At 38.8% G+C, this 13970-nt stretch overlaps 4 protein-coding genes across 4 annotated transcripts; 2 read left to right on the top strand and 2 right to left on the bottom strand.

Annotated features, from left to right (window-relative positions):
- Positions 1-229: 229 nt before the first annotated feature.
- LOC117615038 lies at positions 230-2874 on the top strand. The gene is made up of 5 exons (XM_034344015.1): positions 230-535; positions 931-1042; positions 2134-2205; positions 2295-2512; positions 2610-2874. Exons 1-5 carry the CDS (start codon positions 426-428, stop codon positions 2710-2712), a joined length of 615 nt encoding a protein of 204 aa, XP_034199906.1. The 5' UTR covers positions 230-425; the 3' UTR covers positions 2713-2874.
- LOC117615037 (probable glycosyltransferase At5g03795) lies at positions 2797-4569 on the bottom strand. Its single transcript, XM_034344014.1, has 2 exons — positions 3618-4569; positions 2797-3477 (listed from the first exon to the last, which is right to left on the bottom strand). Exons 1-2 carry the CDS (start codon positions 4394-4396, stop codon positions 2991-2993), a joined length of 1266 nt encoding a protein of 421 aa, XP_034199905.1. The 5' UTR covers positions 4397-4569; the 3' UTR covers positions 2797-2990.
- Positions 4570-6965: 2396 nt separating this feature from the next.
- On the top strand, positions 6966-10839 carry LOC117629211. Its single transcript, XM_034361728.1, has 10 exons — positions 6966-7409; positions 7529-7598; positions 8258-8382; positions 8638-8746; positions 8844-8907; positions 9000-9055; positions 9525-9632; positions 9790-9939; positions 10077-10247; positions 10395-10839. The coding sequence occupies exons 1-10, from the start codon at positions 7180-7182 to the stop codon at positions 10626-10628; spliced, it is 1317 nt and encodes a 438-aa protein (XP_034217619.1). The 5' UTR covers positions 6966-7179; the 3' UTR covers positions 10629-10839.
- A 50-nt stretch (positions 10840-10889) lies between these two features.
- LOC117629218 (DNA repair RAD52-like protein 2, chloroplastic) lies at positions 10890-13970 on the bottom strand. The gene is made up of 4 exons (XM_034361741.1): positions 13421-13970; positions 13299-13336; positions 12600-12691; positions 10890-11300 (listed from the first exon to the last, which is right to left on the bottom strand). The coding sequence occupies exons 1-4, from the start codon at positions 13774-13776 to the stop codon at positions 11163-11165; spliced, it is 624 nt and encodes a 207-aa protein (XP_034217632.1). The 5' UTR covers positions 13777-13970; the 3' UTR covers positions 10890-11162.

Genomic DNA, 13970 nt, shown 5'->3' on the forward strand with positions numbered 1-13970 from the left:
CTTTGGCCTTTTTCCAAAGTCTCCCATGTAATGTACTGATCTCTTGGACCACAGGAGTTCAAGAGATTGTAGTCACCCACCGTTGAATATTAATTCAATGGTTCAAAGAAATTTCTTAAAATGAATGCAAAAATAAATGAATCGTTAAATTTATATTCAATGGTAAGTGACTACAAATAACTTGAACCCCTGTAGAAGACTAGTAGATTATATTCGAGAAGGTTACGGAAAGCGGGTAAGTGCTGGAGCGTTCGGTCAGAGCGTGGAACAATTTTAAAGACGTGTCCGATTCGGTAAATTCCCATCCCAAAGCAACGCGGTGGTTGTAACCAAAAAAAGCAACGCGGTGGTGGATTTTGATACCTCTGCAGCGGAGGCAGACGAAGAAGGAGACAGAAACTGAGAAATTGAGAGAGAAGACAGAGATGGCTGTGAACCCTCAACTGTTCCCTAATGGCATGCCTGTTCCTTTTGTGAACGAGATGTTCGTTCTCGCCCGAGACGGCGTCGAGTTCGAGGTCGATAAGATTCCTGGGTTCGTTCTCACTTCTCAATTCCCTTCTCCTCAATCATCTTCATCATCATTCAATTTGCCATATTCTCTTACAAGTTTGATTTAATTGATGCCTCTCTTTCTCTTTGAAACATGGCCTTGCGCTTTAATTTGATTTTGCCAACACTAATTCATTCATTCATTCTGCTCTTTCAGTACCCAATTTGAATAAATAAAAATTATGGGGCATTGATTTGAAATTTGATTGAATGTATACCCAAAATCGTAGCTTGATTGATTTGTGTTGGGAGGGTGCAAGAATAAAAATGAGTAAATTGTTAAATATAATCCCATTTCCTGTTCTATTCGAGTGGGAAGATAGCAGTGTAGCAATTGCATAATTTGGTGTTGAATTGTGCATTGCCTTCGACTTTCAGATCTGATGGTGGTCGTCTTAAAGCAAAGGGGACAATCTACTTGTCAAATATACGCATGGTCTTTGTTTCAAACAAGCCTGTTGGAAACTTTATTGCGTTTGATATGCCCCTGGTATGTGATACTTAGTTTTACGTCAACATTGCTTTCCTTCCATCGTTATTTTGCTTTTTCTTTGAGAGGTTCACTTGTAACTGAGTCAACTCGCAAAGTTTCTTTGCACCTAATGATTCTTCTGTAACCCTTTTTCTGTGATTGTGGGGTTTCCATGACTTGTGGTTTTGATTTCCTGCATAGTGAATGTATCTTGACCAAAGCTTCTGACTTTTATTTTGATGCCAAAATATGTTAACAAAGGAAGTTTTAACATTTATTGTTCTCTGGTGTAAGTCTCTGGACTTTTGTTCTTATTTTAATTGTGATTTTAACTGTGGAAGGTGGTCTCAAGAAGAGATTGGGATATTTTTCCTACAATAGATTTAGCATGTACACAGGGGAAATGTTCAGGGTAAAAAAAAATAGCTTTTAGGTTAAGATTAGAGTATTGTGAGCTACATTCAGACTTTGTATATGTCAAATACTTGTATTTGATGTTCCTTCTGAGTTCTTCTTTCCCTTTTATTATAAGTGTGATGATTTCTCTGCAATATATGTTACTTTGGGCTATTTAATATAGTTTGTAAAATCCTTGATACGATCTTATGGTTGGATCTCAAGTGCTCTCTTGTGGATCTTAGGTAGGATCCTGATTTTGAAAACCCGGCATCTAACTTCCATTATCTAACAAAGAGTAATTCAAAATTATAATATATTTAATCAACCTTTTATGTCACAATTTTGTCACAAACCTACAGCCAGCCATGATCCACCACTACAACAATCCTAATTTTCCCAGTGAATCACTTTTATCCCACAGCAGTAATTTGCCACTATTTCTAATGACCGTTGGATATTATCCTATCCAACAGTTGCTGGGTTTCAGGTGCTCACTGGTTCCTAATTCTAGGGGCTCAGGTGAGTGCTATTATTATTATGTGTAAGGCTAAAAAGTGCTGTTGTCTGTGATGATCGGCTTCCTTGTTTGAAGTTTGTAAGGATTCTTTTGTCTTGGTGCAGTTTTGGCACAAATTTGATGTCTTTTTCTGTCGCTCTTTTATATCCATTTATTTGCATCTCACTGACCTTTGTGTTGATTCATTCTTCAGCTTTATGTCCATGGTGAAAAGTTCAATCAACCAATTTTTTTCTGCAACAACATTTCTGGTCAAGTGGAGCCTGTAAGTATATCGGTTAGAGGATTTCAATTATTGTACATAAACCCTTTTATGATTTTGGAGATCTTATTTGTCTTGATGACTAATTTTAGGTAGTTCCAGAAAATCAGCATGGGGCTCTTTATTCCACTCACTCCTTCAAGATTTTGTTCAAAGAAGGGGGTTGTGGAACGTTTGTTCCGCTTTTTTTCAACTTGATCTCCTCAGTGAGACAATATAATCAACATCAACACCCCAATGCAGGACCACAGCCACATGTTGATCCTTTACAGGCAGCGCAAACTCCTGTTGATGAGATGATGAGACATGCGTAAGTGACATATTTTGCACATAATTGCCATGTGTGCTTGTAGTCAAATGGATTTAGAGAAGGATTGCTGGTTAAACTATGATTTTTTATTTTGCAGGTATGTCGATCCTAATGATCCAACGAGGATCTTCTTGCAGCAGCCTACTCCAGAGTCTCAGCTGAGGCGGCGCACATACCAGTCACAGCCCGCAGGACAGTAAATGTAGTTTTAATTATAAATAAACGTACATGTTATAAGAACCTCCAAAAGCGTGCTGTGTAACTGAATTATAGAAGACTGTTTCTACTTGTATATTCACTGAGATGTCTATTTGCTCTTTTATTGTGAAGAAGAATCCGTTGAATCTTTCACTGTGGATGAATTACATTTTGGCCTTGAATATGTGATTCAGAATATGGTGCAAGCCATACATGGCATGGCAAGATTTTATGCGTCACAAGTGTAAAATATACAATTTTCAAAGCCTCAACCGTTCAATTAGGAAGACAGACGCAGGGAGCTCCTTTTGAGCCACAACTGGTAAGCAGTCATGTAGAAAGAGTCATAGCCCTTGGGAGTCTCATGCCAAACAAAATGCCTACGAACTTCACACAAATTATGGTACATGCTCATGTACTTTCGTCTTGTTATCGACAATAATGTCCTCTTCAACAAGGCAACATCGCCATTGTTGACAATAACTGAAAACTTGCTCCAGTCTAATACATTGGCAAATGGAAGCTCGTAGTGGTTGGAAATTATAACAGGAACGCACCCATAATGTACGGCATCGCTCACCCTGGCAGTGTTGACCTCATAGCCTTTAACATGGAGGCAAAACTTGCTCCTCCTAAACCCCTCCTCATAAGGGTAAGATGGTTGCCCTGGGAATATATCCATGTATGTGTCATTGCCCCATAAATCTACCAGCTGCTGCCGGATATTAGAGTTTTGAATTCGCCCCGCAAAGTACACAAGCTTATCCCTGCATCCGGAAAAATATCATACGCTATGTTATGTTGTTAAACTGTCAATCTAAACAATCCAAAAATCAAATATATCAACAAAAATGTTGGATTACAAATACAAATCTCAATTGAGGAAAGTGAGTGATTTAAGAGTTACCTGGCATGTGGGGGGTTGAGGGCATGCTGAGGAGGGCGAGGCCAAACTTGGGGCAAGGCAACATCTTTGTGGGTAACGTAGAATCTTTGGAAGTAGCTGGAGGAGCAAGTGAGCTGAATGGCATTGTTGCGCAACCCAACATGTTTGGAGGAGGCCTCTCGACAAACAGAGTGACAGCAGGCATAGAAATGGTCAGAGCCTAGAGAGGCATTCCAGAAGGGAAAATCTTGGCTGATGCTGGTGGTGTATCGGGCAACAAAATCTGCAATGGATGGCTCAGAATGGACACGTGGGTCGTTTCTGAGGAGATTGACTGAGAAGGGTAGGAAGAAGAGATTGGCTTTTTCTGGGTTGGTGGTGATGAGGGAGCTGCTAAGAAGAGACAGCTTGAACATGTGCTCGCTGAAGTAGTTTCCGAGTTTTGGGTCGAATGGGTTTGGGTGGGGAAGGAAAATGGAAGCAGAGGAAGCAAAAGAAGAAGAAGCATAATTGGTGGGATAAACATAAATCTTGAAGCTTTGGATCATGTCTTCAAAGTCAGCAGCAAAGAGCTGCCAGTTGTGGTAAGGACCTGAATCTACAGGAAGAGTGATGTGTGGTGTGGGAGGAGAAGCTGAGAGACGACCCAAATTGGAAGGGCTGCCTTGTTCTTCTGACGAATGGAGGAGAAAGATGGCAAACCATGAAGCTGAAGAGACTGCCAGCAGCAGCAGCCCGGTCAGGAGCAGCCGGCGTTTGAGTTTAGGCATTTTGTTCAGAAATAAGCACGCAGGCTTCATCTTTGGTTCTTGTCTGTCGATCCAGACTTGCTAGAGACGCTCGCCGACGGGTCACAAACCGACGATAAATAATGCAAAGGATGATAAAAAAAAATAACATAAAATCCACCTAAAATTACAAAACAGGCCATTTATTTGTTTTTAATTGACACCTTCAAAGATTTGGTTTACACATGAATTTATTAACTTAAATATGAATCTCTAATTAACTGAAATCTACAATATTGAAATCCTAATAAATACATTTCTATATGAAATTATTCAACCATTTTTTGGTATTTCGTTGAGCAACCCGAAGTTGGCATACAATATAGAGGAAAGAAAGCAAATTTTGATACACGAAAGTAAGAATATATTCCAATAAGAATTTTATGGTGAGATGATTAAGGATTTCTAATTTCACTAATTGTGTTGGTGCTCAAAATGGCCCGGCCAATATTGAGTCCAACTTAGTGATTAGATGTGCTGGGTCTTCAGCAGGGAAGAGGGCTGAGGCCCTTGGTGGAATAGGTTGGCGAGAAACCTGCAGAAGATAAAATAGGAGAAGCGATCGTTAAGCTTCGGACACCAGTGTGGTGCCGGCCGAAGGTTCTCCGATGCCTAAGTCAGTTACAGGTAGTAATTCTGGCAGAGTAACAGTAAAAGTGGGAGAGTCGTTACCCTTTTTACCTGGGTACTGTTTCCTATTTATAGGGAAGTGAAAGTGGGGGCTTTGCACAAAGTTCCAATGTGGGACTTTGTGCAAGTCGTTGTGGTGGCGACACGTGTCCTGAAGATTAGGTTTGGCAGCTGGGAGCTTCGGCAGGTGTCTGGCACCTCGAAAGTGTGTCTTCCTTCGGCACGGGAGAAGGCGTGGATGCCTTGGTGCTAGTCGCTTTTATGCTGGGTCTGCTCGGTTCATTATGGTGTAAACAAATTGAATCGCATGTATGAGAAATATGTAACTCACTAACAAATCTAATGAATGGTCATTACTCGAAAAGCTCCGGATAGGAATGAATATTGAATAATTTACCAAGAAAAACAAATCATATAGAAAATAAAAATGTAATAACTCCTTAACGAGGACCAAACATGCTAAGTGAATTGTTAAATTGTAAAATGGAGAAGGCTTATTATCACAAAACGTCCCTAACGTTTGCGAAACTATTACATTGCATCCTTAAAGTTTTTTTGTATCACTCATGGTCCCTAACGTTAATATCGGTGCTCTTAAATAGTCCCTCCGTTAAAAAAACTGTTAAATCCAGGGATATAATAGTCAAATCAATCCAAAATTATATTTAAAAAAATATTTTTTATTTCCTCCCTTCTCTCTTTCTTTTCTTCTTCTTCTGTCTCTCTGCCCGTTCTTTTCTTCTCTTCTTCTCTCTCCCTGTTTCTCTTTTTTTTTTTCTTCTTTTTCTCCTTTTCTCTCTTTCTTCCTCTTTTCTTCTTCTTTTCCTTCACATGGCTGTTTCTTTTTCTTCCTCTTTCCTTCTTTGTTCCTCATTTCATCTTCTCTCCAAAAGCAACTAGATTCATCCTCTCAGAAGGAATGCTGGGTTTGATGAAGTGAAGCTGGGCTGCTGGGTTTGTTTGCTGTCAACTTAGCATAGAAACTACCAACTACCAACTCACTCATCTGAATCTGATCATAGGAGTTTGACGAGCTGCATGCAACTCAATCGAATTTCAGTTTTGACTAGTGGTGCTGGAAATTGGGTCTACTACTATTTTCAACGAGAGGCAGAAGACTGGATTTTTGGGTTGCTTTTCAGTTTCGAGGCTGCTATTGGAAAAGTGGAGGCTCTCTCCCATGATACCCGTTTACAAAATCTCAACAGGAACAAAGCTTGTGCTAAAAACATAGAAATCCAACTCATCTCAAGGGAGAGTAGTCTCACTGTCAAATTCTCTACGAATCAACGCGTTGTTATAAGAAGATGAATCTGGTTGCTTTTGGAGAGAAGAAGAAATGAGGAAAAAAGAAGAATAGAGGAAGAAAAAGAAACAGCCAAGCAAAGGAAAAGAAGAAGAAAAGAGGAGGAAATAGAGAAAAAGAAGAAAAAAAGAGAAACAGAGAGAGAGAGAAGAATAGAAGAAAAGAACGGGAGGAGAGAAAGAAGAAGAAGAAAAGAAAGAGAGAAGGGAAGGAAATAAAAAATATTTTTTTATATAATTTTGGATTGATTTGACGATTATATCCCTGAATTTAACAGTTTTTTTGATGGAGGGACTATTTAAGAGCACCTATATTAACGTTAGGGACCATGAGTGATGCAAAAAAACTTTAAGGATGCAATGTGATAGTTTCGTAAACGTCAGGGACGTTTTGTGATAATAAGCCAAATGGAGAAAGATAACAAGAAGTGAGAAAGGGAGATGGAAGAAGGAAAGAAGACAAATGAGCAAATAAACAAGCAAATTTCACACTCCATGCCAAAAAGAAGAAACATATCAGAAAAAGAAAAAAAAGAAAAAAAGAAAAAAAGATATAAATTGCACCAAAATAATTGAGTTGTAATAGGAAATGCCTAATTTTCTTATTATTTACTAAAACTTGTTTATTTATATTGGCGTTTGACTTCATCACGATGAACCAATGAAGAGGGGCGTTTGGAGGGTGTGGGGCTTCAGGTTGGGCCACATCACCATATTTTCTGATTATTTATGTTGAAAGCTGAAGAAGGAAGATGAAACCAGCTTACCCATTCTGAAGAAGAGTGACAGGAGAGTGGAATTTGCAGAGAATATACAAGCTTTCGTTGTTGGGTTACAACAATTGACGTAAGAAAAAAAGCATGGCCAGTTGGGTAAGGAGCCCGCAGCCTCATCCCCATCTCCATCCTCATCAATCTTTCAACAAGCGGCTTCTAATTCAACCGCAAAGTCGTACTTTCAGGCTTTCAAATTCCCATCGCCATCTTCGGAGGAGAATTTACTGTAACTATGATGACGATGCCACTAAGAAACAATCACAACCGCAAGCTCCACAGCCAAGTGGGATTAAGCTCTACTCTGAGATTGAGAGGTTATGTTTTGTTATGCCCCTTTCTTTCAGCTCTGTTATGATGGCTGATGCAATTGTTTGTTTGCCCTCTTGTTAAATCTACCCTCCAATTCAAAGCTTGTTCTTTTATCTACGTACAGATTACTTACAGAGACTGTAAGGCAATCCCAAGGTCGCTGGGCTGGTTCAAGCGACTGGACTCAAGTGGAGGTGTAATTTCATTTCATTCTCTTATAGCTTTTCAGATGATCACGCGTTTACTTTTTTTTTTTTTTTTAATGCACAAAGCTTTTCTGGATAAGTTGACCAATAACAGGATTTCAAATTTTGTTCTCGTATGTTTATTTGCTGTGATGAATTATGTCTTGGGAATCATTTACGGGTTGTTTATTTAGTTAAAAGTAGATTATGCAGGTGAATTCTAGATGCAAATTGGCTTTAGGTTGAAACTTGATCGAATTTGCATATTCTTTTTGTTAAGTTACAAAATCAAGATTTATAATATTCAAAACAATACAAACAAACAATATATGTCAAACACCCCACACAAATTATGCTGTCATTAGTAAGGACTGCAGCAGCCTGAGAGTTAATCTTAGTGGACATTGAACATGAAAGACGACTAGACCAACCAGGTAGTGGCTGTGAGTGTTAATCCAAGAAACTTTCTCGAGCATTTCATGAAAGTCTGACTTGAAAGCCGGCTAACAATGTTTCAAGGAATAAGGAGTATATATTGGACAGTGTCTAAACAAAAGCAGCCACTCTCTCTCTCTCTCTCTCTCTCTCTCTCTCTCTCTCTCTCTCTCTCTCTCTCTCTGTGAAGGATTCGTAACCGCACTAAACCAATCTATCATTATCTATCTCAGGGGGCATGGGTTCTCAAACCAAAATCCTCAGAACCCAAGGCCGTTGTACATTTTATTGGTGGCATATTTGTTGGAGCTGCCCCTCAACTTACCTACCGCATGTTTCTTGAGCGCCTCTCAGAAAGGTGAGATTCAATTCAAACTTTGGTTGTCTAATAATGAGCTTGTATAGTGGATCATGCTAGTATAGCTATGTATGTATGTATACTTTGGATCCCTATGTTACATGATTCAATCTGATTTCTTTAAAGGTCCAGAGCATTGTGGTTGTTATAGAAAGTTGTGTTTGGTCCTAGTCTATCTACTATTGGTAGATTATGATGGAATTTTCTGCTTTTAAGAAAGAAGAAAAATATGATTCAGCCTTTTCTGTGCTGTAGGGGTATTTTGGTGATTGCAACACCATATGCTAGTGGATTTGATCACTTCTTCATTGCAGATGAAGTCCAATTCAAATTTGATCGGTGTTATCGGTTTCTTAAAGAGACGGTGTGTTTCTATTTATTATTTTCAGAATCTGTTTGTTTGTTATTCTGCTTAATTTTCTTCCCTAGGTAAACAAAACCTAAGATTCTTGATTATACAGGTTCAAGATCTTCCTACTTTCGGCATTGGCCATTCTTTGGGATCTGTCATCCACCTTCTGATCGGTATTGCCTTTTAGTTTTTCCCTAACAAACTGTTCTTACGGGTGCAAATGATTGGGGTTTTAGAAATTCACTACGTTAGTGACTCCGGTCAGGTTCAAGATATGCTGTTCAAAGAAATGGGAATGTGTTGATGGCATTCAATAACAAGGTATTTGACCTCCTGAATTCATTATTATACATGTCAGAACTTGGTGAGAAGAGAAGAAATTGAGATAACTAGAGGTGGAATCCTCTCTTTTAAAATTTAGAGGTGCAGCATTTCAGCTCTTAATTCTATAGAAAGAAATTTAGCAGCACATCCTTTATATTCCCCCGTGTTTTTGCCTAGTTTCCTTGTGTGACCAAGTGGATAGAAATTTTCAAGATTATTTCTTTTTTAACTTTTACATTTTTCTTCCAATTTATTTATTTAGGCAGAAACCAGTTGAATTGTACACATTCTTTTCTTATCTCATGCCCTCAACACATGCATCATATTTACTTCATGGAAAAGGAACAAAAAATAAGAAGTAAAACTTACACACAGACACCCGCAGAATCACTCTACATATGGTTTGTCAAACTATTTCTGTAGAACATTTGAGATTGAAATTTTTTGTTCTTCCTTGATTTAACAGGAGGCAAGCTCAGCTGTTCCTCTGTTCTCACCTGTTCTTGTTCCAGTGGCTCAAGGCCTCGGACCAATTTTATCACAGATTGCATCATCACCAACAGTCCGCTTTGGGGTGGGAGTTCTATTATTAATGTCTTATATATGTGCGCGTCTTATATATCTGTATATTTTAGTTATGATCATCTCACAAGTAAGTACATTTATTCATTTCTAGCGATTAATATGTTTAGTAACAACTGTCTCATCAATTCTTATGAAAATGCTTGCAGGCAGAAATGACTTTGAAGCAATTTGAAAACCTCAGCCCTCCCATCATGAAGCAAGTTCTTCCTTTAGTTGAGCAGCTCCCTCCCTTGTATATGGACTTAGTTAAGGGAAGAGAAGATTTTGTTCCAAAACCTGAAGAAACTCGGCGACTTGTAAGCAAACCTATAACCATTTACAAGTTAATTCTATGCCTCCCTTAATCAAATCATTGTACTTTTTTTATTATAAGAATTCAAATTTGAGTTGAGGTTTACAACTTACATTTTCCATTTATTGACATTTTCTTCAGATAAAATCGTACTATGGTATTTCCAGGAATCTTCTGGTGAAGTTTCAGGATGATACAATTGATGAGACTTCAATATTAGCACAGTTGCTAAGTTCAGATTCAGCCATCAGTTCTATGCTAGACATGTCAATTCGCTTATTGCCTGGAGATCACGGGCTTCCTTTGCAACAGGTGATTTTTGTGCCAACCATTTAGTGGGGAATATATTTCCATAGCTTTTACTTATGGAAATGTATGCTTAGAATCCCTGAGTGCAGTTCCAATTTGTCCATCTCTGTCAAAGAGACAAGCAATTTAGATAATATTTCTATCATGCAGGCTCTCCCAGACGTGCCTCCAGCAATGGCAGATGCAGTAAATCGTGGAAGTGAAATTTTGGCCAATCTCACCGTGGGGACACCATGGGAGACAGTTGCTAAAGAAGTAGGCAACTCATTAGGCGTGGATTCAAAGATCCTTCGTGCAGAAATATCTAAAGACATAGGCCTGCTTGTGGATGTGGTTGTATCTTGGATAGCTTCCAACACAGGTCCAAAGCTTTTGAAGCCGTGAAGAGTTGGACAAACAATAGCATACACATGAGAGACAGCAATTGTTATCTCACTTAGACAAGGATATGATATTTAACAGGACAATGAAAGGAATTGATTTGGAAACAAAGTCTTGTTCATATTCAGTTTTATCTTCATTTCATGTAATTTCAGAGACGCCCAATTATAGAAGTAATCAAACATGTTTTTACACACCAAAGCCTTTGTTTAAATGCAGATGTACATCATTGTGGTTTGTAATGTTTAACAGAAACAAGCAGCATTTCGAAACAAGGAGAAGACTGTTCCATTTGATTCATAAATATCTTTGTATCTAATGTCTACAGCATTCGACATGAATGGATATGCAGTGTTCGCACCATTATTTGTTTCCCACAATCTGAACCATATAAATATGAGACCAGTTTATAAACTTTATATGACAGCTCATTTGTCAGATATTTACATCAACAGGCAGAACGTACTATCTGACTTCATAACGAACTAAACAAAAAGATGCCACAATGAGAAGGTCAACCCTCCTGCCATCCTGCGTCTAATCTTCATGATACAGATAGAGGCCAAGGCCAAACCGAGCACATGCTCTGCAGAAAGCTATTTCCTCCGCTGCGGTAACTGGATCGGCATTGCGGCCATCACTGGGTGATACTGTTCCAGTTGACTCACGGTGTGCCTGAAATTGGTGTGTCAGAACATCTGTAAGAAATTAGGACTGTAATAAAACATCATTCATGTTCAACTCCATCGGCCTACGGTCAAGTCGCAAATAGCCAAAGTAACACTGGATTGACTTCTTTTTTCTTTAATTATGTCACTCGTGTCTTGTTAACTGAAAGATCGAACTTGGGGCACCTTAGAGCATATGAGATTTACAATTGAACTTGTAGAGATAAAGGATATGAAAAGAATCCATGGCAGTTAAATCACATTAAACATGGTCAAAACCCCACTTCCCAAAAAAAAGCATCCAAGGAGTAATTGAACACCAAGTTACCTCACTGCCTTTAGTTTTCAACTGGAAGAGACAGACAAATTCTAATTATTTACTTCAGTTCATTCAGTTGCCTTGTTTCAATAGTGTATTGTCCAGGGTAAAAGGCTTTGTGCCCCTTTAGATATCATCTACTCGCCTGCAAAAACATTTTCTATCCCACCCAAGTCTATCTTAGAAACCATTATGAAAATGCTATAAAGCACATCAGCAAACAAAATTGACTAGAGGAAAGAGGTTCTGTTAATAATCCTCTTTACACTATCATCATCTTCTATGTCTTACTATTCACAAATAAGATCCCCACAACTTGTGTGGAAGCTAGAGTATCTAGTCAATTGGCTACTCTCAAGACTGCAATCACAACTTCCCATAAAGACATAATTCAGCGATTTCCAGCCCTTTGCATATCATACACCTAAGGTAGTACAAAAGGCAATCACCACACCTAACTCCCAGAATACCAGGATCATCATCAGAATAACCTTAGGTTTCAATAGACTGTCTCCCTAACCAAAGGAGGTCCCTAGATGCTTTAGCACTTAAGGAAAATTCATGGAGATCCCTCAGAATTAAATACAGAATACTCTGAAAGAGATCAACAGATTCCCAAGTTCTTATGCCATCTCTTTTTCATCATGTTTAGCATCTTTCATAACCTTGGATTCAACTGAAATCATTATTCAGACATGTGTACAAAATTAAAGTTTATAGATCATAACCTTCAAAACCAACACGTTCCCCTCTTAGTGGAGTATAAAAGAACCAACTAATACTAAGGGAATTTTTCATAAGATTAAACATAAGACCCAAAAGTGCCAGTCAACCACCGCCGAAACCACTCACAACAAGAGACAGAAAACAGATGTAATCAAGTAACAACTAAGGTGGAATGAGTATTGTTGAACAGCATTATTAGTTAATAGACATGATATAAGGTAATATAGAAATACACCACTCTAAATGGAAGAAGAGCAATACCTCTCCATCAGATCCACGTATAGTGACACGGTATACCACAGTCACACTTCCATTGTCAGAAAATATTACATCACGGATTTCTCCACACCATCCTGCCAAAAGAGTGTTAACAAGTAATAACATATGGAGAATTATAAACATTTAAAGGGTGGAGGAAATTAAAATAAGTTTACTGTCGGAAATCCACTCTAAATGGCAAGAGAGTAGTTGGCGAAGTTCCTGCTAATAGATTTGAAATGGGTTGGTAACCTTAAGACTCTGCCTCAAACTCATAACACATTGGGGTTTGCAAACCAAACGAATTTGAATTGAGTACAATTCTGAATGCAATAACTACATAATGACTCACTAGTCACCACTAGAGGGCCCAAGCATTTGTATGTGCACATAATATGACATGTCCTTGCCAAAATGCATGAGAAAAATGAAGATGCAGATATCTAATTGCTTGTTGAAAGCAGACATGGATGGATGTATAAGTTGATGAATAGGCTATGGTACTATAGAACACATAATAACAGTTGAAAACACACGAACTACTACGCATTGGTTATAGAAGGGCGTAATAGATGGACTAATATTGTCTGAAAATAATAATAAAAAAAGGTTGGATTTTTTACAACAATAAAATTGAAATGATAATAACAAGAAGAAATTGTGATGGTCAAATTGAGAAGCTGAGGTGAAGAGAGGACACACCAGGAGCGTAGAAGCTCAACATCCGGTTCGCATGGTACCTACCCAATACAAAAATACACAAACTTTACATGAGATTTGATTGGGAACAGAGAAAATCAACAAAAACAGAAAATGAAAACTACCAGGGGATGAAGGTGGAGTGATGGTGAGGAGGTGCTTGGATGATGTTATCAGGGATTCTCTTGTTGAGGTCTCTGAGGATTTCAGCGAGAGGGCGGGTGATGCAGGAAGAGTTGGAAGACGAAAACGACTTGTCTAACGGCACCACATAGTTGGAATTGGGCACTCCCCCTGCCTTCTTGCCGCCATCGCTGCTACTGCTGCTCTTGCATGTGATCATACAAACCCCTCCCGCTCTCCTCCCAGCCCAGATTCCAGCTCCGACCAGTCGGGTCCGGAGCCGGACCTCACCGGCCAGAGAGAAAACGGGTACGGACTTTGGGAGCAAGGCATTGCTGCTATTGGTCTGCAAAGCCATTAGAAAGTCCACGAGCAACAACAACAACAGCAACACAGAAAGTCTCTCTTTCAAAGATACAAAATCTGGGATGGACTGGTAGATGCAAAGATGATCGATCGATGGTTCAAATTCTAACAAAATTGCGAGACGTGTCTGCAAAGATCACACCTTTTTTTTTCTGAGTATTTTTCGTTGGCTTTGTGTTCTCATTT

Source organism: Prunus dulcis, chromosome 1, assembly GCF_902201215.1.
Source record: "Prunus dulcis chromosome 1, ALMONDv2, whole genome shotgun sequence".
In the NCBI taxonomy this organism is placed as follows: domain Eukaryota; kingdom Viridiplantae; phylum Streptophyta; class Magnoliopsida; order Rosales; family Rosaceae; genus Prunus; species Prunus dulcis.

What these genes read in the sequence shown, in the direction of transcription:
- LOC117615038 (XM_034344015.1), top strand. Translation starts at nt 426, where the DNA reads ATGGCTGTGAACCCTCAACTGTTCCCTAATGGCATGCCTGTTCCTTTT. An exon ending in GAGGTCGATAAGATTCCTGG is followed by an intron (nt 536 to 930) that starts GTTCGTTCTCAC and finishes TTCGACTTTCAG; the next exon opens with ATCTGATGGTGGTCGTCTTA. An exon ending in TTGCGTTTGATATGCCCCTG is followed by an intron (nt 1,043 to 2,133) that starts GTATGTGATACT and finishes TTCATTCTTCAG; the next exon opens with CTTTATGTCCATGGTGAAAA.
- LOC117615037 (XM_034344014.1), bottom strand. Translation starts at nt 4,396, where the DNA reads ATGAAGCCTGCGTGCTTATTTCTGAACAAAATGCCTAAACTCAAACGC. An exon ending in CTCAACCCCCCACATGCCAG is followed by an intron (nt 3,478 to 3,617) that starts GTAACTCTTAAA and finishes TTCCGGATGCAG; the next exon opens with GGATAAGCTTGTGTACTTTG.
- LOC117629211 (XM_034361728.1), top strand. Translation starts at nt 7,180, where the DNA reads ATGGCCAGTTGGGTAAGGAGCCCGCAGCCTCATCCCCATCTCCATCCT. An exon ending in ATCGGTTTCTTAAAGAGACG is followed by an intron (nt 8,747 to 8,843) that starts GTGTGTTTCTAT and finishes TTGATTATACAG; the next exon opens with GTTCAAGATCTTCCTACTTT. An exon ending in CTGAAGAAACTCGGCGACTT is followed by an intron (nt 9,940 to 10,076) that starts GTAAGCAAACCT and finishes CATTTTCTTCAG; the next exon opens with ATAAAATCGTACTATGGTAT.
- LOC117629218 (XM_034361741.1), bottom strand. Translation starts at nt 13,776, where the DNA reads ATGGCTTTGCAGACCAATAGCAGCAATGCCTTGCTCCCAAAGTCCGTA. An exon ending in CACTCCACCTTCATCCCCTG is followed by an intron (nt 13,337 to 13,420) that starts GTAGTTTTCATT and finishes TGTATTGGGTAG; the next exon opens with GTACCATGCGAACCGGATGT. An exon ending in GTTGAGCTTCTACGCTCCTG is followed by an intron (nt 12,692 to 13,298) that starts GTGTGTCCTCTC and finishes CTCTTTTGGCAG; the next exon opens with GATGGTGTGGAGAAATCCGT.